Raw genomic sequence first — 23559 nt, forward strand, 5'->3', positions numbered from 1 at the left:
CAACCCTGATGTTCTAGCAGTGTCTGAATCCTGGCTTAGGAAGGCCACCAAAAATTCTGAAATTTCCATCCCCAACTATAACATTTTCCGTCTAGATAGAACTGCCAAAGGGGGTGGAGTTGCAATCTACTGTAGAGATAGCCTGCAGAGCTCCATCATACTATCCAGGTCTGTGCCCAAACAGTTTGAGCTTCTACTTCTAAAAATCCACCTTTCCAGAAATAAATCTCTCACTGTTGCCGCTTGCTACAGACCCCCCTCAGCCCCCAGCTGTGCCCTGGACACCATATGTGAATTGATTGCCCCCCATCTATCCTCAGAGTTCGTACTGCTTGGTGACCTAAATTGGGATATGCTTAACACCCCGGCCATCCTACAATCTAAACTAGATGCCCTCAATCTCACACAAATTATCAACGAACCTACCAGGTACAACCCTAAATCCGTAAACATGGGTACCCTCATAGATATCATCCTGACTAACTTACCCTCTAAATACACCTCCGCTGTCTTCAACCAGGATCTCAGCGATCACTGCCTTATTGCCTGCGTCCGTAACGGGTCCGCGGTCAAACGACCACCCCTCATCACTGTCAAACGCTCCCAAAAACACTTCAGCGAGCAGGCCTTCCTAATTGACCTGGCCCAGGTATCCTGGATGGATATAGATCTCATTCCGTCAGTAGAGGATGCCTGGTTGTTCTTTAAAAGTAATTTCCTCTCAATCTTAAATAGACATGCCCCATTCAAAAAATACAGAACTAAGAACAGATATAGCCCCTGGTTCTCCTCAGACTTGACTGCCCTTGACCAGCACAAAAACAACCTGTGGCGTACTGCATTAGCATCAAATAGCCCCCGCGATATGCAACTTTTCAGTGAAGTTAGGAACCAATATACACAAGCAGTTAGGAAAGCAAAGGCTAACTTTTTCAAACAGAAATTTGCATCCTGTAGCACTAACTCCAAAAAGTTTTGGGACACTGTAAAGTCCATGGAAAATAAGAGCACTTCCTCCCAGCTGCCCACTGCACTGAGGCTAGGAAACACTATCACCACCGATAAATCTACAATAATCGAGAATTTCAACAAGCATTTTGCTACGGCTGGCCATGCTTTCCACCTGGCTACCACTACCCCGGCCACCAGCTCTGCACCCTCCGCTGCAACTTGCCCATGCCCCCCCCGCTTCTCCTTCACACAAATCCAGACAGCTGATGTTCTAAAAGAGCTGCAAAATCTGGACCCCTACAAATCATCTGGGCTAGACAATCTGGACCCTTTCTTTCTAAAACTAGCCGCCGAAATTGTCGCAACCCCTATTACTAGCCTGTTCAACCTCTCTTTCGTAATGTCTGAGATCCCCAGAGATTGGAAAGCTGCCGCGGTCATCCCCCTCTTCAAAGGGGGTGACACTCTAGATCCAAACTGTTACAGACCCATATCCATCCTGCCCTGCCTTTCAAAAGTTTTTGAAAGCCAAGTCAACAAACAGATCACCGACCATTTCGAATCCCACCGTACCTTCTCCGCTATGCAATCCGGTTTCCGAGCTGGTCATGGGTGCACTTCAGCCACGCTCAAGGTCCTAAACGATATTATAACCGCGATCGATAATAGACAGTACTGTGCAGCCGTTTTCATTGACCTGGCCAAGGCTTTCGACTCTGTCAACCACCGCATTCTTATTGGCAGACTAAATAGCCTTGGTTTCTCAAATGACTGCCTCGCCTGGTTCACCAACTACTTCTCAGATAGAGTTCAATGTGTCAAATCGGAGGGCCTGTTGTCTGGACCTATGGCAGTCTCTATGGGGGTGCCACAGGGTTCAATTCTTGGGCCAACTCTTTTCTCTGTGTATATCAATGACGTCGCTCTTGCTGCTGGTGACTCTCCGATCCACCTCTACGCAGACGACACCATTTTGTATACATCTGGCCCTTCATTGGACACTGTGTTAACAAACCTCCAAACGAGCTTCAATTCCATACAACACTCCTTCAGTAGCCTCCAACTGCTCTTAAACACTAGTAAAACTAAATGCATGCTCTTCAACCGAACGCTGCTTGCACCCGCCCACCCGACTAGAATCACTACTCTAGACGGGTCTGACCTAGAGTATGTGGACAACTACAAATATCTAGGTGTCTGGTTAGACTGTAAACTCTCCTTCCAGACTCACATTAAAAATCTCCAATCCAAAGTTAAATCTAGAATCGGTTTCCTATTTCGCAACAAAGCCTCCTTCACTCATGCTGCCAAACATGCCCTCGTAAAACTGACTATCCTGCCGATCCTTGACTTCGGCAATGTCATTTACAAAATAGCCTCCAACACTCTACTCAGCAAATTGGATGTTGTCTATCACAGTGCCATCCGTTTTGTCTCCAAAGCCCCATATAATACCCACCACTGTGACCTGTACGCTCTTGTTGGCTGGTCCTCACTACATATTCGTCGCCAAACCCACTGGCTCCAGGCCATCTATAAATCACTGCTAGGCAAATCCCCGCCTTATCTTAGCTCATTGGTCACCATAGCAACACCCACCCGTAGTCTGCGCTCCAGCGGGTATATCTCACTGGTCATCCCCAAAGCCAACACCTCCTTTGGCCGCAATTCCTTCCAGTTCTCTGCTGCCAATGACTGGAACAAATTGCAAAATTCTCTGAAGCTGGAGACACTTATCTCCCTCACTAACTTTAAGCATCAGTTGTCAGAGCACCTTACCGATCACTGCACCTGTACACAGCCCATCTGAAATTAGCCCGCCCAACTACCTCATCCCTATATTGTTATTTATTTTGCTCATTTGTACCCCAGTATCTCTATTTGCACATCATCTCTTGCACATCATTCCAGTGTTAATACTAAATTGTAATTATTTTGCACTATAGCCTATTTTATTGCCTTACCTCCATAACTTGCTAAATTTGCACACTGTATATTATATGTATTTCTGTTGTATTTTTGACTTTGTTTTGTTTTACCCCATATGTAACTCTGTGTTGTTGTTTTTATCGCACTGCTTTGCTTCATCTTGGCCAGGTCGCAGTTGTAAATGAGAACTTGTTCTCAACTGGTTTACCTGGTTAAATAAAGGTGAAATAAAAAAATAAAAAATAAAAATGTGGCCAATAAAATTTGATTTGATTTGAAAATCAAAAGAAATCAGCCAAGAGCTCAGAAAAAAATGTGTAGACCTCCACAAGTCTGGTTCATCCTTGAGAGCAATTTCCAAACGCTTGAAGGTACCACGTTCATCTGTACAAACAATACGCAAGTATAAACACCATGGGACCACGCAGCCGTCATGTCGCTCAGGAAGGAGACGCGTTCTGTCTCCTAGAGATGAACGTACTTTGGTGTGAAAAGTGCAAATCAATCCCAGAACAGCAGCAAAGGACCTTATGAAGATGCTGGAGGAAACAGGTACAAAAGTATCTATATCCACAGTACAATGAGTCCTATATTGACATAACCTGAAAGGCCGCTCAGCAAGGAAGAAGCTACTTTTTGGAGAAATGTCCTCTGGTCTGATGAAACAAAAATAGAACTGTTTGGCCATAACGACCATCGTTATGTTTGGAGGAAAAAGGGGGTTGCTTGCAAGCCGAAGAACACCATCCCAACCGTGAAGCACGGGGGTGGCAGCTTCATGCTGTGGGGGTGCTTTGCTGCAGGAGGGACTGGTGCACTTCACAAAATAGATGGCATCATGAGGAAGGAAAATTATGTAGATATATTGAAGCAACATCTCAAGACATCAGTCAGGAAGTTAAAGCTTGGTCGCAAATGGGTCTTCCAAATGGACAATGACCCCAAGCATACTTCCAAAGTTGTGGCAAAATGGCTTAAGGACAACAAAGTCAAGGTATTGGAGTGGCCATCACAAAGCCCTGACCTCAATCCTATAGAAAATTTGTGGGCAGAACTGAAAAAGTGTGTGCGAGCAAGGAGGCCTACAAACCTGACTCAGTTACACCAGCTCTGTCAGGAGGAATGGGCCAAAATTCACCCAACTTATTGTGGGAAGCTTGTGGAAGGCTACCCGGAACCTTTGACCCAAGTTAAACAATTTAAAGGCAATGCTACCAAATACTAATTGAGTGTATGTAAACTTCTGACCCACTAGGAATGTGATGAAAGAAAGAAAAGCTGAAATAAATCATTCTCTCTACTATTATTCTGACATTTCACATTCTTAAAATAAAGTGGTGATCCTAACTGACCTAAGACAGGGAATTTTTACTAGGATTAAATGTCAGGAATTGTGAAAAACTGAGTTTAAATGTATTTGGCTAAGGTTTATGTAAACTTCCGGCTTCAACTGTATATCCTCCCAATAGAATTCACATACATTAATGATGACAGCTTCTCCATCCTACAGGGGGAGATCAACGATTTACAGGACCAGGGACATGTACTAGTCTGTGGTGACCTAAATGCCAGAACTGGACAAGAACCTGACACTCTCAGCACACAGGGGGACAAACACCTACCTGGAGGTGACAGCATTCCCTCCCCATATTCCCCCCTAGACACAACTCCGACAAAACAACGGGTCACAACTCCTGTAGCTCTGTCGCCCGCTGGGTCTGTACATAGTCAATGGTAGGGTTCGAGAGGACTCCTACGGTAGGTACACCTATAGCTCATCTCTTGGCAGTAGTACTGTAGACTACTTTATCACCGACCTCAACCCAGAGTCTCTCAGAGCATTCACAGTCAGCCAACTGACACCCCTATCAGACCACAGCAAAATTACAATCCATTAGAACAGAGCAATACTCAACCATGAGACATTGAAGCCGAACAAATTGCATGCTATTAAGAAATGATATAGATGGAAGGAGGGTAATGTAGAAACCTACCAAAAAACAATTGGTCAACAACAAATCCAATCCCTCCTAGACAACTTCCTGGACAAAATGTATCCCTGCAATAGTGAAGGTGTAAACTTAGCAGTAGAAAGCCTGAACAGTATATTTGACCTATCAGCTAACATAACAAATTTAAATTAAAGCAGAAAACCAAAGAAACCTAACAACAATGACAAATGGTTTGATGAAGACTGCAAAAACCTTAGAAATAAATTGAGAAACCTATCCAACCAAAAACATAGACACCAAGAAAACCTTAGCTTACGCCTTCACTACGGGGAAACAATAAAACAGTACACTAAGAAAAAAAGAAGGAACAGCATGATAGAAAACAGCTCATTGTGATATATATATATATTGTGGTCCTCTGTAGCTCAACTGGTAGAGCCTGGCGCTTGTAACGCCAAGGTAGTGGGTTCGATCCCCGGGATCACCCATACACAAAAATGTATGCACGCATGACTGTAAGTCGCTTTGGATAAAAGCGTCTGCTAAATGGCATATTATTATTATTATATAAAAATCCATAGAATCAAATCACTTCTGGGAAAATTGGAACACACTTCTTTTATTTTTTTTAAACACGAAGAGCTATCTATCCAAAATTGAGATGTATGGATAAACCACTTCTCCACCTTTTCGCCATATAACAAAGAACCAAGAACAAAAACATATACAGTGCCTTCAGAAAGTATTCACACCCCTTGACTTTTCCCACATTTTGTTGTTACAGACTCAATTTAAAATAGATTAAATTAAATGTTGTGACACTGGCCTACACACAAGTGGAATTATGTTTTTAGAAATGTTTACAAATTAATTCAAAATGAAAAGCTGAAATGTCTTGAGTCAATAAGTATACAACCCCTTTGTTATGGCAAGCCTAAATAAGTTAAGGAGTAAAAATGTGCTTAACAAGTCACATAATAAGTTGCATGGACTCACTGTGTGTGCAATAATAGTGAATGTGGAATGACTCATCTCTGTACCCCACATACAATTATCTGTAAGTTCCCTCAGTTGAGCACTGAATTTCAAGCACAGATTTAACCACAAAGACCTGATAGGTTTTCCAATGCCTCGCAAAGAAGGGCACCTATTGGTAGATGGGTAAAAACTAAAAAAGCAGACATTGAATATCCCTTTGAGCATGGTGAAGTTATTAATTTCACTTTGGATGGTGTATCAATGTTGCCGGAGAGGAAGGAAACCGCTCAGGGATTTCACCATGAGGCCAATGGTGACTTTAAAAAAGTTACAGAGTTTAATGGCTGTGATACGAGAAAGTTACTCCACAATACTAACCTAAATGAAATCCAAATCCAACACAACATATCACTGAGTACCACTCTTCATATTATCAAGCATGGTGGTGGCTGCATCATGTTATTGGTATGCTTGTCATCGGCAAGGGAGTTTTCTGGGATACACTGGAGTTGCTTACCAAGATGACATTGAATGTTCCTGAGTGGCCTAGTTAAAGTTTTGACTTAAATCTGTTTGAAAATCTATGAAAAAACTTGAAATTGCAATGATCAACAACCAACTTGACAGAGCTTTAAGAATGTTTTAAAGAATAACGTGCACGTTTTGTACAATCCAGATGTGCAAAGCTCTTAGAGACTTACCAAAGGTGATTCTAACATGTATTGACTCAGGGGGTTGAATACTTATCCAATCAAGATAGGTTATTTTTAATTTATTCTTTACAAATGTCATAATTTGTCTTTCACTTTGACAGAGTATTTTGTGTAGATCGTTGACAAAAAATGTCAATTAAATCTATTTTAATCCCACTTTGTAACACAACAAAATGTGGAAAAGGTCAAGGGGTGTGAATACTTTCTGAAGGCACTGTACATGGTAATTTATAAAACTTAGAATCAGCTAGCAAAGACTACCAGAACCCATCGGATTCTCCAATTACATTGGATGAGCTACAGGAGAAAATACATACCACCCAACCAAAAAAGGCATGTGGTGTTGCTGGTATACTAAACAAAATGATAAAATATACAGACCACAAATTCAAATAATCTATTCTTAAACTCTTCAAAATTATCCTCAGCTCTGTCATCATTCCCAATATTTAGAACCAAGTTCTGGTCACCCCAATCAACAAAAGTGGAGACAAATGTGACCCCAATAATTACAGTGGAATCTGCATCAACAGCAATCTCTGAAAAATCCTCTGCAGTATCATCAACAGCAGACTCAGTGAAAACAATGTCCTGAGAAAATGTCAAATTGGTTTCTTACCAAAATACTGTATGGCAGACCATGTATACACCCTGCACACCCTTATTGACAAACAAAACAAAAGCAAAGTCTTCTCATGCTTTGTTGATTTCAAAAAATCTTTTGACTAAATTTGGCATGAGGGTCTGTTAGAAATTGATGGAAAGCGGTGTTGGAGGAAAAACATTTGACATTTTTTAAATCAATATACACACACAAAAAGTGTGCAGTTAAAATTGGCATTGAACACCGATTTCTTTTCTCAGGGCCGTGGGGTGAGACAGGGATGCAGCTTGAGCCCCACCTTCTTCAACGTACAGCATGTAGCAACTAATTGGCGAGGGCACTAGAACACTCTGTAGCAGCCTCACCCTACTGGACTCGGAATCAAATGTCTATTGTTTGCAATTCTGCACAGATTCTGTCAGACTTCGGCCCTGACAGTGAACACCCAGTTGCCCTAGAGCACACAAAGAATTATAACTACCTCGGCCTAAAAATCAACACCACAGGTAACTTCCACATGGCTGTGAATGATCTAAGAGACAAGACAAGAAGGGCCTTCTATGCCATCAAAAGGAAAAACACAATTATGATCTCGCTAAAAATACTTAAATCAGTTATAGAACCCAGTTCCTCTATGGTTGTGAGGTCTTGGGTCCCACTCACCAACAAAGAATTCACAAAATGGACAAACACCCAATTGAGACTCTGCATGCAGAATTCAGCAAAAATATACTTTGTGTACAACCTAAAACCCCCATAAATGCATGCAGTGCAGAATTAGGACTACACCGACTAGCTATCTCTAACTCCCGAGTGGCGCAGTGGTCTAAGGCACTGCATCGCAGTGCTAGCTGTGCCACTAGAGATCCTGGTTCGAATCCAGGCTCTGTCGTAGCCGGCCGCGACCGGGAGACCCATGGGGCGGCGCACAATTGGCCCAGCGTCGTCCAGGGTAGGGGAGGGAATGGCCGGCAGGGATGTAGCTCAGTTGGTAGAGCATGGCGTTTGCAATGCCAGGGTTGTGGGTTTGATTCCCACGGGGGTCCAGTATGAAAAAATTAAAATAATCTATGCACTCACTAACTGTAAATCGCTCTGGATAAGAGCGTCTGCTAAATGACTAAAATGTAAATGTCTATCAAAATCCAGAAAAGAGCTGTTAAATTCTACAACCACCTAAAAGGAAGCGATGCCTAGGGCCGCAGTAAAATTCCACATGATCGTTGAGTCACGTTAATCTTCTTTGAATCTCCTTGCTAATGATCATCATGTCGCTAATGGCCTGGTACTCAGGGCTTTATTGTTCTTCTAACCACTCTGACATCAATTAAAATGCGTTCAAAAAACACAAACACTTATAATAAAAACAGTATGTGCTTTTAAAATCAATTTGAAGAAAGAAGTTCAACAACAGGTTGAAACTGAGTGGAAAACATGGTTGTGGATGTTTTTTCAAAGCCTAACAACAAAATGGACAACGCTTTCTAAAGGTGATGATTCATTCAAAACACATTATTAAAGCATATTAAAGCTCAAGAATACGCATAGGCCTATACAGTGGGGAGAACAAGTATTTGATACACTGCCGATTTGGCAGGTTTTCCTACTTACAAAGCATGTAGAGGTCTGTAATTTTTATCATAGGTACACTTCAACTGTGAGAGACGGAATCTAAAACAAAAATCCAGAAAATCACATTGTATGATTTTTAAGTAATTAATTTGCATTTTATTGCATGACATAAGTATTTGATCACCTACCAACCAGTAAGAATTCCGGCTCTCACAGACCTGTTAGTTTTTCTTTAAGAAGCCCTCCTGTTCTCCACTCATTACCTGTATTAACTGCACCTGTTTGAACTCGTTACCTGTATAAAAGACACCTGTCCACACACGCAATCAAACAGACTCCAACCTCTCCACAATGGCCAAGACCAGAGAGCTGTGTAAGGACATCAGGGATAAAATTGTAGACCTGCACAAGGCTGGGATGGGCTACAGGACCATAGGCAAGCAGCTTGGTGAGAAGGCAACAACTGTTGGCGCAATTATTAGAAAATGGAAGAAGTTCAAGATGACGGTCAATCACCCTCGGTCTGGGGCTCCATGCAAGATCTCACCTCGTGGGGCATCAATGATCATGAGGAAGGTGAGGGATCAGCCCAGAACTACACGGTAGGACCTGGTCAATGACCTGAAGAGAGCTGGGACTAAAGTCTCAAAGAAAACCATTAGTAACACACTACGCCGTCATGGATTAAAATCCTGCAGCGCACGCAAGGTCCCCCTGCTCAAGCCAGTGCATGTACAGGCCCGTCTGAAGTTTGCCAATGACCATCTGGATGATCCAGAGGAGGAATGGGAGAAGGTCTTGTGGTCTGATGAGACAAAAATAGAGCTTTTTGGTCTAAACTCCACTCGCCGTGTTTGGAGGAAGAAGAAGGATGAGTACAACCCCAAGAACACCATCCCAACCGTGAAGCATGGAGGTGGAAACATCATTATTTGGGGATGCTTTTCTGCAAAGGGGACAGGATGACTGCACCGTATTGAGGGGAGGATGGATGGGGCCATGTATCGCGAGATCTTGGTCAACAACCTCCTTCCCTCAGCCAGAGCATTGAAGATGGGTCGTGGCTGGGTCTTCCAGCATGACAACGACCCGAAACACACAGCCAGGGAAACTAAGGAGTGGCTCCGTAAGAAGCATCTCAAGGTCTTGGAGTGGCCTAGCCAGTCTCCAGACCTGAACCCAATAGAAAATCTTTGGAGGGAGCTGAAAGTCCGTATTGTCCAGCAACAGCCCCGAAACCTGAAGGATCTGGAGAAGGTCTGTAAGGAGGAGTGGGCCAAAATCCCTGCTGCAGTGTGTGCAAAACTGGTCAAGACCTACAGGAAACGTATGATCTCTGTAATTGCAAACAAAGGTTTCTGTACCAAATATTAAGTTCTGCTTTTCTGATGTATCAAATACTTATGTCATGCAATAAAATGCAAATTAATTACTTAAAAATCATACAATGTGATTTTCTGGATTTTTGTTTTAGATTCCGTCTCTCACAGTTGAAGTGTACCTATGATAAAAATTACAGACCTCTACATGTTTTGTAAGTAGGAAAACCTGCAAAATCGGCAGTGTATCAAATACTTGTTCTCCCCACTGTATATGAGCACAAGCCCCCCCAAAAAACTGAAATTAAAATAATGATTGTGCCATTATACAATACATAGCCTACCGCATATTACACATGGCAAAAAAAATGAAAAAAAGATTTAAGATGTATTTTTTACATAATTGGTCTAGCTAGCCTATTCTCCAAAATGTAACAAATTCAGAGTTAGCCTACAATTATAATGAATTTGTATTTGATTCTGAATAGCCTAGTAATAGCTTTTTAAAATATATTTTCATAATTAACAGGCTAACACATTACCTTTAGCTACAGAATACCTCACCACTGTGTGTTTCCATCTCCTCCACTCTCTCCTTCATTCCTTTCTCCAGCGTGCAGAGAGAGGGGCTGTCAACAGTTTAATTAAATATGTTTCGTTGTGAAAACATATTAGGCTACTATCGATGTTCCTGAACAGATTTCACTTGGTTTCCCAAATTAAGCACTGGGTAGCTGCGGGAACAGGGTTGGAGAGCCCATGGCATACAGAGTTTGGGCGGAATATCACCTGTCGCGCAGCGAGAGACTGCATGCTCCTCAAACAGTGGTTGATGTGTGGAGTGAAATAACTGGAGTAGCCTACCCAGCTTGAGTGAAAATCGAACCAGTGTGAAAATGGCCTCCATTCTCTATTCGAGTGCATACGGATGACATGTATTTTTTCCCTTGCCCCTGTTCCTGCCGATTTGATAATGGACCATTCTAAATCTAAACAAATTTAAATATTAGTAAAGACAAGATTAAATTGAGAATAGTCTGATAGGTGAAAATATGATCACTTGATGTAATAACCTTCTGTACAGCCTGAGGCAAGGAACAGAGCGTAAGCTTTTTTTGCGACTTTCTCAAATCATCAATAGCCTATAGTCGCATCATGCAGCCAATATATGTTTTGATTTCTAAGACAGTCTAAGGTTTGCATCATTCACAACTAAAGTTACCAAATAACTCCCGGAATGGGAAAAATATAATTTTATATATTATTCAGCTAAGTTCAATTATATTCTTCTTACTATAAAATCATATAATATAAAATAATGGCATGGGACTTATAAACATATCTTGTCTGTTAAATTAACAAGCCTACAGCCTATGGCATGGCGCATAGCCAGATAACATACAGTAGGCCAAGTTATATTCTGTTCTTCTGAAAAAAAAATGTCTTCATATCATGTTTCTTTAGACCTGCCCAAAATAAATAATGGATTTATTGTGGTGTATATTAATTGATTTATTATACTTTTTTAAATGTAGATGTTTCAAGAGCCCACATCAGCTGCTTGTATGCGTGGAGGCTTGGAGATGCTAAACGTGTTTATGTTAATTAACGGTCAATTACCATCTTTTGCATGACAAAAAAACAGCTGACAAAATTTCAGGACCGCCACAGCCCTAATGGTGACCACACACTCCACCACAAAGCCCTCACCTACAGAGAAATGAAAATAAAGAAGAGTCCCCTCAGCCAGCTGGTTCTGGGGCTCTGTTCACAAACACAAACAGACCCCACAGAGCCCAAGGACGGCAACACAATTAGACCCAACCAAATTATGAGAAAACAAAATAACTATTTGACACACTGGAAAGAATAAATCAAAAATTGAGCAAATTGGAATGCTATCTGGCCCAGAAAAGAGAGTACACAGTGGCAGAATACCTGACCACTGTGACTGACCCAAAATTAAGAAAATCCTTGACTATGTACAGACTCAGTGAGCATTGCTATTGTGAGAGGCCGCCATAGGCAAAATGAGGTGGAAACTGTGCTGCACTTTCTAACCTCCTGACAAATGTATGACCACATTAGAGACACACATTTCCCACAGATCACACAGACCCACAAAGAATTTGAAAACAAATCAAACATTGATAAACACCTACATCTGTTAGGCGAAATACCACAGCAGCAAGATTTGTGGCCCGTTGCCATACAACCACAAACATTGTAAATACCACCAATATTCTTGTTTTTATTTATCTTCCCCCACTATTCGTACTACAACTATTTGCACATTGCTAAAATACTGTAAATAGCTGATAATATAACACTTGAAATGTCTATCTTTTAAAAACATTTTTGAGTGCAATGTTTAGTGTTAATTTCTAATAGTTTTTTGTTGATGTTAAATTTGTTTCTTCTCACTTTTGTTTATTATTCATTTCACTTGCTTTGGCAATGTAAACATATGTTTCCCATGCCAATAAAGCTCCTTTGAATTGAATTGAGAGAGAGAGAGAGAGAGAGAGAGAGGGGGGGGGAGGGAGAGAGGGAGAGAGGGAGAGAGGGAGAGAAAGGAGAAAGGGAAAGGGAAGGAGAGGGAAGGTGAAAGGGGGTAGTTGGTGAGTAAACAGGCAGCCCAGAGGTAGTGGGTACCTGCAGTATACAAGTGCTCTGGGCAAGGAGGTTAGGCTTGTTATCTGGAGCATGCTAACAGGGGTCCCATCACTCCCATTGTTTTTCACGCAAAGACTTTTATGCTAAGCTTTAGTTGAGAAAACAAAGCTAAATCTTTTATATTTCTCTAGTCTCTCTCAACTTCACCTAGGACCAAGATATCATACTAAGCTTTATTGGTCAATGTGTGCTGTGTTGTAGAATATGAGATGGAGAGAGATGGCTCAAAAGGAGGATAGTGCATTTATTGAAAGGAATAAGAGAAGAGGAGAAGAAAAGAGTTACTGAGAAGTGACGTGAGGAATGGAAATGAGGGAGAGGAGGATGGCCCTGCCAGAGAGGAAGTGAGGGAGGAGAGGAGGATGGCCCTGCCAGAGAGGAAGTGAGGGAGGAGAGGAGGATGGCCCTGCCAGAGAGGAAGTGAGGGAGGAGAGGAGGATGGCCCTGCCAGAGAGGAAGTGAGGGAGGAAAGGAGGATGCCCCTGCCAGAGAGGAAGTGAGGGAGGAAAGGAGGATGGCCTTGTCAGAGAGGAAGTGAGGGAGGAGAGGAGGATGGCCTTGTCAGAGAGGAAGTGAGGGAGGAGAGGAGGATGGCCCTGCCAGAGAGGAAGTGAGGGAGGAGAGGAGGATGGCCCTGCCAGAGAGGAAGTGAGGTAGGAAAGGAGGAAAGGAGGATGGCCCTACCAGAGAGGAAGTGAGGGAGGAAAGGAGGATGGCCCTGCCAGAGAGGAAGTGAGGGAGGAAAGGAGGATGGCCCTGCCAGAGAGGAAGTGAGGGAGGAGAGGATGTCCCTGCCAGAGAGGAAGTGAGGGAGGAGAGGATGGCCCTGCCAGAGAGGAAGTGAGGGAGGAGAGGATGGCCCTACCAGAGAGGAAGTGAAGGAGGATGAAGAGAGGCGTGTTGTTGGGACACCCGTTCTTTACAGAGTGCTGTCTGGGACTGTGGCAGTGGGGGACTGTTTTCCAGGGCGCGCTCGAAGTGGGGGAATGTTTTCCAGGGCGCGCTCTCAGCTCCAATGTAATTAGCCCTCAGAGACTGAACAAGGAGCCATTGATAAGGTACAAGGCCTTCTGTCTGAGCACTGAGACATAGTATGTGTGTGTGTGTACACTCAATGTGGGTGATCTGTCTGTGCTGCTGTAGGAAGTGTGATTGTGTGTGTATGTGGGAATTCTGTCAATGTGAAGTTAGTGTGTGTGCGTGTGTGTGTGTGTCAGCCTCCCAGAGTGTATAATAATGAGGGGGATCTCCACAGAGCTTCCATCCCTCCCTTTTCCCCCTCCTTCTCCTTCTTTCTCTCTACAGGACCCTCCATCCCACTCGCTCTCGTCTCTGCCTCTATCAATGAATGAAAGACTATTAGCAGAAATATTTTCTTCCCCCAATGTGATTTGTGCTACATTCTAATTAGCTGGACACTTAAACACAAACACGCATTATAGGGTGTACAAGGCTTAAATCCTACAGTTGCAAACATTATGCTGCCAATATTTGTACATTTGTTGACCCTACATCTGTCTCGGAAGTCAAGATGTTAGGTCAGATGTTATATCCATGTTAGTTATGACTAATTAACCTGGATAAATACTGGTTAGATAAATAAATAAAAACTGAATGACGTCAGTTACAGAATTAGCCTAGTCTTAACAGTGTGTGTGTGTGACTTCATCATCTGACAGATAAATGGTCTCTACCTCAGAGGATGTAATTCCCCCCTCGTCAATCACAACGTCCTGTTTGTCAAATTACATAATTGCAGTCACTCAGTAAGTCAGATTGACACGAACAAAATAGACCTTTGTGTTTCAAGAAACTAGCTGAAAGTCCCCTCTGCACTTTAAAGCCACAGAATTTCATTAAGTAATTTGAGAAGACATATTGAGAGTTACATACAACTGTTATGAGTAAGTTATACAGTGCCTTCAGAAAGTATTCACACCCTTTGACTTTTTCCACATTTTGTTGTGTTAAAGTGGGATTAAAATGGATTTAAATCGTAATTTTTTGTGTAACGATCTACACAAAATACTCTAATGTCAAAGTGGAAGAACATTTTTAACATAAAAAAATAAAAAAATAAACACACTAATATATCTTGATTAGATAAGTATTCAACTCCCTGAGTCAATACATGTTAGAATCACCTTTAGAATCACCTTTGGCAGCGATTACAGCTGTGAGTCTTTCTGGGTAAGTCTCTAAGAGCTTTGCACACCTGGATTGTACAATATTTGCACATTCTTTGAATTTTTATTATTCAAGCTCTGTCAAGTTGGTTGTTGATCATCGTTAGACAGCCATTTTCAAGTCTTGCCATAGATTTTCAAGCCGATTTAAGTCAAAACTGTAACTAGGCCACTCAGGAATATTCAATGTCATCTTGTTAAGCAACTCCAGTGTATATTTGGCCTTCGGTTTTAGGTTATTGTCCTGCTGAAAGGTGAATTTGTCTCCCAGTGTCTGTTGCGAAGCAGACTGAAATTAGGTTAGTATTGTGGAATAACTACAATGTTGTTGATCCATCCTCAGTTTTCTCCTATCACAGCCATTAAACTCTGAATTGTTTTAAAGTCACCATTGGCCTCATGGGGAAATCCTTGAGTGGTTTCCTTCCTGTCCGGCGACTAAGTTAGGAAGGACGACTGTATCTTTGTAGTGACTGGGTGTATTGATACACCATCCAAAGTGTTATTACAGATCATTGTATATGTGGGGTACAGAGATGAGGTAGTCATTCAAAAATCATGTTAAACACTAATATTGCACACAGAGTGCGTCCATGCAACTTATTATGCGACTTGTTAAGCACATTTTTACTCCTGAAGTTATTTAGGCTTGCCATAACAAAGTGGTTAAATATTTATTGACTCAATAAATTTCAGCTTTTCATTTTTAATTATACTGAACAGCAATATAAACACAACATGTAAAGTGTTGGTCCCATGTTTCATGAGCTGAAATAAAATATCCCAGAAATGTTCCATAAGAACAAAACACTTATTTCTCAAAAATGTGGTGCACAAATTTGTTTACATCCCTGTTAGTGACCATTTCTCCTTTGCCAAGATAATCCATCCACCTGACAGGTGTGGCATATCAAGAAGCTGATTAAACAGCATTATACAGGTGCTTCTTGTGCTGGGGACAAAACAAATACACACTAAAATGTGCAGTTTTGTCACACAACACAATGCCACAGATGTCTCAGGTTTTGAGGGAGCATGCAATTGACATGCTGACTGCAGGAATGTCCACCAGAGTATTGAATGTTCATTTCTCTACCATAAGCTGCCTCCGTCGTTTTAGAGAATTTGGCAGTGTGTCCAACCGGCCTCACAACCACAGACCACATTTTTACATTACATTTTAGTCATTTAGCAGACACTCTTATCCAGAGCGACTTACAGGAGCAATTAGGGTTAAGTGCCTTGCTCAAGGTCTGTATAATGAGGTCTGTAGTCTCATTCTGATTGGCTGGGCCTGTCTCCCCAGTGGCTGGGCCTATGCTCTCCCACCACCAGCTTATAGACTACGAGACTACAGACCTCATTATACAGACCATAGTTTACATTACCAGACTACAGACCAAGATGAGACTACCCACAACACTGTCTAGATTCTAGACCACATGAGATGTCACTGTAGCAAACACTAGGGAACTCCAGCTTGAGCCCTGTCAGCGTCTAGGTAAACTGCCAACGTCTACCAGGCATTTCTACACAGTGACAATCTGCCCAGACCAGCAGAGCTGTCACAGAGTGCCACTCTAAACACTGACTCCAGACCTGTAGCTAGAGAGGATTTAATGGCGGTAGAAACTGCAGAGCAGTACATCAGACCACATGGCAACTTCAGGACAACAATACGGTGGCCCAGATTAGGCTACATGGTAAAAGAAAGGGGTGGAGAAAGAGTGAGACACACAGACAGAGACAGAGACAGAGACAGACAGAGAGAGAGAGAGAGAGAGAGACAGACAGAGAGAGATCTGCAGCTCAGAGAGAAGACGCAGTCGTGTGTGTGCGTGTGAGATAGGGAGAGAGAGCAACAGACGAGAGCGATAAAAAGAGAGTGAGAGCGCTAGCTTCAGCAATAACCTGTCACTCAAATGTGGAGAGTGTGAGAAGGAAACTCGTTCTGTTCCTCTGAAACAAAGCAGCACTGGTGTTTAGTTTTAAGAGGAGACAGGGTTCACTAGTTCTGAGAGACAATCAGGGTGACACACACTTACTCTGACAGCACTGTCTGCCAGACAGAAAGCGCTGAACTCAAGGATCACATTCTTGGTATGCAAAGCATGCGCAAATACAGTCACACACACAGATAGACAGAAACAAACACACAGAGAAAACCATTCTGTGACCGAAGAACTTGAGCACGCACAACCATACATACACACCTGTTTCTCTGAGAGCTGTGTCTCACTCTACTGACTAAACCCATGAGGCCTCATCCCTACACCACAGGGAGGCCTCGCAAGCCTATGGGTGTGCGAGATAACGTGTATGTGTGACTGACACCGCAGCCCTGGCCGATAACATGGGAACTTGGATCACTTCAAAAGCGACCCAGGTGTGAGTATGTGTGTCTGCGTAGATGGCCTGGCAGTGGCAACAGCACATTTCATTCTTTTAGCACTGCTATAATTAAGAAACTTCCAGGAGCCTGGCTGGGTGGCATACCCAAGTGGTGTATGTGTGTGTGTGTGTGTGTGTCTGGGCGCAGCAACAGGCAGCATTTCACTGTGACAGGCCGACACACAAATTACCGCCTGCGCACTGCCTTTCCCAAGACCACAGGCAGTGCCACAGATAACACAGTCAGAGAGTGAGAATTACCCCTCTGACATTTTGTACTGTACACTGTATGGGCATAGGCTCATCACTATGGAGACACATACAGTAGCTATGAAGATATGCGTGCTGTGAACACACTCTCACACCTTAGTACATAGAGTACACCTTGTATGTACATACATCACATATACCCACAGTGTATGTAGTAGACACACACATACACACACCTAGACTACTCCATCCTCCTCCTCACTACTACAACAACAATCTGTCCCACACATTCAGGTTGAACAGAGCTGAAAAGCCTCCATGTCACTCATAAATACTTAGATATGAATCACAGAGCCATATAGCGATAAATCCTGGGGACTACTTTGTACTCAGCATCGTTATGGTGAGCAATTATAGACATTCTATTCCATTAATTTCAGGTCAGGCAGGGCTGGATGGCTTACAGTACACAGATCTAGGATCAGATGAGAGAATATGACTGAGTATGAAGGGGTAATGTGATATATGATTATAGAATGAGGTGGGTTATTACAGGGGATCAGATTTCCCATAGATTCAGGTGCAATTACGGCAGATGGCAACCACAGGGGTTTTATCTTCTAATCAAAGGAGCACAGCAACCAAGACGCCTCTGGGGATTTGTGTGTGTGTGTGTGAGCGTGAGTCTAGCACACAACCAAAAGTGTGAAGCAAAGAAACCGGGACCTACTTTGCTGTCGACTCTTCGTCATACTTGCTCTTCAGTTCCAAAACCTCTGCCTGAGTTGCTTCAAGTGCTGAAAAAACAAATCAAGCATTTTGAATGAAGACCAGTAGTAGTTGGATGGAAGAAGTACAATTGCTAGGCACTAACATACTGCCCTCTATAGATTCCTGTAAGGACTGAGTAAGGCCTTTCTGCATTCAATTACATGAGGTGAGGCTTCTAGAAAAGCCCCATCTTAGGTTTCACAACCTAAGACAACTTTGGTAACTTTAATTTACAGTCCTATTACAGCTGCTATTTTCAAATAAATGACATGCTAGCAGTTGATACTTTTCTGGTAGACCTACGTTTTCTAAAATACCCAATAAAATTGATAATACTAGGGTTAGTGGCTGGGCCTGGATAATACTAGGGTTAGTGGCTGGGCCTGGATAATACTAGAGTTAGTGGCTGGGCCTGGATAATACTAGAGTTAGTGGCTGGGCCTGGATAATACTAGAGTTAGTGGCTGGGCCTGGATAATACTAGAGTTAGTGGCTGGGCCTGGATAATACTAGAGTTAGTGGCTGGGCCTGGATAATACTAGAGTTAGTGGCTGGGCCTAGATAATACTAGAGTTAGTGGCTGGGTCTGGATAATACTAGAGTTAGTGGCTGGGTCTGGATAATACTAGAGTTAGTGGCTGGGCCTGGATAATACTAGAGTTAGTGGCTGGGTCTGGATAACACTAGAGTTAGTGGCTGGACCTGGATAACACTAGAGTTAGTGGCTGGGTCTGGATAATACTAGAGTCAGTGGCTGGGCCTGGATAACACTAGAGTTAGTGGCTGGACCTGGATAACACTAGAGTTAGTGGCTGGACCTGGATAATACTAGAGTTAGTGGCTGGGCCTGGATAATACTAGAGTTAGTGGCTGGACCTGGATAACACTAGAGTTAGTGGCTGGACCTGGATAACACTAGAGTTAGTGGCTGGGCCTGGATAATACTAGAGTTAGTGGCTGGGCCTGGATAACACTAGAGTTAGTGGCTGGGTCTGGATAATACTAGAGTTAGTGGCTGGGCCTGGATAACACTAGAGTTAGTGGCTGGGTCTGGACTCTGGAGCTGAGACAGGGGACTGTCGGTTCTAGAGGAGCAAGCAGGCTGTATGGGGCTGGGACAGTGTTGACAGGGCTGAATTTGTCACACACACACACAGACACAGACAGACAGACAGACAGACAGACAGACAGACAGACAGACAGACAGACAGACAGACAGACAGACAGACAGACAGACAGACAGACAGACAGACAGACAGACAGACAGACAGACAGACAGACAGACAGACAGACAGACAGACAGACAGACAGACAGACAGACAGACAGACAGACAGACAGACAGACAGACAGACAGACAGACAGACAGACAGACAGACAGACAGACAGACAGACAGACAGACAGACAGACAGACAGACAGACAGACAGACAGACAGACAGACAGACAGACAGACAGACAGACAGACAGACAGACAGACAGACAGACAGACAGACAGACAGACAGACAGACAGACAGACAGACAGACAGACAGACAGACAGACAGACAGACAGACAGACAGACAGACAGACAGACAGACAGACAGACAGACAGACAGACAGACAGACAGACAGACAGACAGACAGACAGACAGACAGACAGACAGACAGACAGACAGACAGACAGACAGACAGACAGACAGACAGACAGACAGACAGACAGACAGACAGACAGACAGACAGACAGACAGACAGACAGACAGACAGACAGACAGACAGACAGACAGACAGACAGACAGACAGACAGACAGACAGACAGACAGACAGACAGACAGACAGACAGACAGACAGACAGACAGACAGACAGACAGACAGACAGACAGACAGACAGACAGACAGACAGACAGACAGACAGACAGACAGACAGACAGACAGACAGACAGACAGACAGACAGACAGACAGACAGACAGACAGACAGACAGACAGACAGACAGACAGACAGACAGACAGACAGACAGACAGACAGACAGACAGACAGACAGACAGACAGACAGACAGACAGACAGACAGACAGACAGACAGACAGACAGACAGACAGACAGACAGACAGACAGACAGACAGACAGACAGACAGACAGACAGACAGACAGACAGACAGACAGACAGACAGACAGACAGACAGACAGACAGACAGACAGACAGACAGACAGACAGACAGACAGACAGACAGACAGACAGACAGACAGACAGACAGACAGACAGACAGACAGACAGACAGACAGACAGACAGACAGAGAGAGAGAGAGAGAGAGAGAGAGAGAGAGAGAGAGAGAGAGAGAGAGAGAGAGAGAGAGAGAGAGAGAGAGAGAGAGAGAGAGAGAGAGAGAGAGAGAGAGAAATCTAATATCTGACACTGCATTCTGGGTCAACATAAAGACATACTGCCAGCCGAGGAGTGTGTTGACACCAAGCTAGCCTTAGCTTACTGTGTGATGTTGGAGGATTTATGCAAAGGTTTGTGGAAGCATACCTGTGAAACTCAAGTTAGGATTGGGCCTGTGGGACTATAACTGGGTGTAGAAGGTTAGCTACTGCTTACCTGTCTGTAGCGACTGGGCCTTACGGTCTGCCTCCTCCAGCTTTGACACCACAGACTCCTGGTTCTCCTGTTGTTGACTGTGTGGACAGAGGGAGAGATACAAGTTAGCTTAGCATCACCTAAGTAAGAAACAACATTGTATCTAATGACCATTTCAAGAGGCTAATGTAGCATCACAGGGGTCAATTTAGCCTACTAGCATCACAACAAAAAAAGAGTGAACAGGTTAAAAAGTATCAACTTTAAAGATAAAAAAAAAGGCTAGGCCTATAGCAGGATAGTTGCTAACCACTAGCCTAGCATCAAGAGGCTACAGGTAAGCTAAGAGGTATATCATCACTCAAAGTGAAGGGGCCAATTCAGCCTATCAGCACTTTAGAAAAAATAAGACAGGTTCCCATAGCACCCGCTCAAACGAACGAGCACTCGCTCTGATTCCAGTTGAAGTGGTAGAGTGCAAGTGGAGAGGACAGTTAAGTGTTGTATTTTTTGCCAACAGCAGCTAGGCTGTTCTGCTCTGTCAAGTCTGTCGGGGGGTTATTATTATCAATACTTAAACACCTGGGCCGCCCATAGGGCCTCTCATCATGCCACCAGCCCTCCTGCACTGGCAGACGACTCATCAATTTACCTCAGCGCTAAAGAGGAGGGGAACATTCCAAACCCTGAAGAATGAATGTCAACTCCTGACTGGCTAGCTATTACTGAGGACAAGATGAGAGGGGTCGAGCCCGTTTCTCCTTGGGAGTTGGTTCATTATAAGGACAAACTGTCGATCTCCAAAGGGAAAGACTATAAAGGTTGGGTGTAGTTAGTTATCATCCATGATATCACTGTTTATGTGACGTATGGGTAGTCGCCAGATTTGGAAATGATAATGAAGACATAAGGTTTACAACCTGGGCTGTCCAGTTTCTGTCTGTATTTCGTTTTCATAGAGTGTGAGATATCACCAGATATCACATATCCTCGACCTTGCCAGAGTGTGTGGCCTAAATGGAGTTGTGGTGAGATGCTGGCTCATTGGTCAAAATCAGCGCACAAAGTCAACCAATCAGAATTGGTCTACGGGGATCCAGAGGCTATCTCCACAACACCAAGAATCACCACTCACCAGAGAATCTCTCAACCTCAAATGTATTCAAAAACGAGGAGGTGCCTCAGCCAAAGCTGCAGTAAGGGAAACAAACCTCACTGACACATTGGTTCTGACTGCCCTGCAGTTCCTCCCTCTGTGGATGACTGCACCACTGTTGTGCCTCTACTCATCCCCATGTCACTGTACTGTACCTCTGCTCTCTTCCTCTCCCTCCCCCTCTCTTTTCCTACCAGGTGCTATTTTTGGGTGACCAGGAAACATTAATATAATTCAAGGTAGCAGAATGGGGTCTATGGTGGCGTCTTTGTAACAAGGGTGAGAGCGGTGACAATAGGTTACAATGGGGCCGTATTGTTGCCCTCTGACATAACAGAGCCGAACTGTGTCCCTGTCCTGTGAGTGCCAGTCTGGCAGCAGTGATGATCAGGAGGCTCAGTGCGGTATTACCATCCATGCCGGGGGGTTTAGGAGTAAACAAACAGCGGTGAATTAAAAGGTATTACGGTGCAATGGGATTACAGTTTGGGTTGGTTGGTCCCAATAAAAGCCTTGTGTAACGGCCGCATATGCCTCCATCAGGACACACTGATGGGATCATATAATATTGTGTGACAGGGGGTTGAGGGAGAGCTGGTTCGAGTTCAAATTGAGATATCTCACATTCAGTTACAGTATGATTAGGAGCAAGTTCAATAGGAATACGGTGGGGTAAAACAATGCAAAAAACGAATGAGTGCCGGTTATCTCCCGTTCCTGATTCAATACTTGCTCAGCTCAAGTGCTGAGTGAAAGTGTAAATGACAACGTGATAGGGAGTCCGTTTCAGTGCCCTTCACAACAACCCTGATGTATCTGATAAACTACGGCCAAGCCTCACTGGAAGGTTAACTAAACTTGGTCACCCACTTATCTACAATGCAAACATGTATGAAACTGACCATCGTTAAGGCCAGACAGACTGAGCGGACAATTTATTAAGAGAATAATTGGTTCGCCATGGAAGTATGGAAATATGTAACTAAATACTGTTACAGTACAATATCAGATAATAGTTCAGACAACAGCTATAAGGGTATTCAGTCTGGGCCTAACCATCGCTCATACTCAGACACAAGCTGCAGCCAGTAGTCGCTGCCCATTGGCAAACACTAGCTAGCCTATCCTCCACAGCTAGTCCGTACTAGCAGAGTAGTTTCAGGGCAGGGTATGGGCTACAGGGGGCGCTACTGCTTACCTCTCCTCCTCTGCATGGTCGTTGTGAAGCTGCCCCTCCTCTCCCTCTTTCTTCTCTTTCTCCTCTTCCTTTTCTCCCCCTCTCTTCTCCTCCTGGCCCAGCTCCTTGGCCTGTTTCTTCAGGGTCTCTTCATACTCCTCTATCTTCTCCTTAAGTGCTTTAATTGTGACCTCTGTGTGTGAGAGAGAGAGAGAGAGAGACAGAGAGAGAGAGAGACAGAGAGAGAGACAGAGAGAGAGACAGAGAGAGAGGGTGGGAGAGAGAAAACACAAACAGTCAGTAAGTGATAGGATAACAGGTAAGAAATAAACCAGAGTACCAACATGATATTAGGGACCAAGCCATAAGGCTCCTGCACATCATCCTGATGTGCTAAGTCTGGATTGTCAGTTACACTG

General features: G+C 43.6%; 1 protein-coding gene across 1 annotated transcript in view; it reads right to left on the reverse strand.

The window, feature by feature from the left end:
• The window catches only part of cux1a (cut-like homeobox 1a), a 237913-nt gene that overhangs the window by 99405 nt on the left and 114949 nt on the right, over positions 1-23559 (reverse strand). The window contains exons 6-8 of the mRNA XM_084178371.1: positions 23162-23333; positions 20829-20905; positions 18212-18278 (exon numbers count right to left, since the gene is read on the reverse strand). Coding sequence (XP_084034497.1) covers positions 18212-18278; positions 20829-20905; positions 23162-23333 — 316 coding nt within the window. The remainder of the gene's footprint in view (positions 1-18211; positions 18279-20828; positions 20906-23161; positions 23334-23559) is intronic.

The sequence above is a fragment of the Coregonus lavaretus genome (genome assembly GCF_964263955.1).
Source record: "Coregonus lavaretus genome assembly, chromosome: 15".
Taxonomy (NCBI): Eukaryota; Metazoa; Chordata; class Actinopteri; order Salmoniformes; family Salmonidae; genus Coregonus; species Coregonus lavaretus.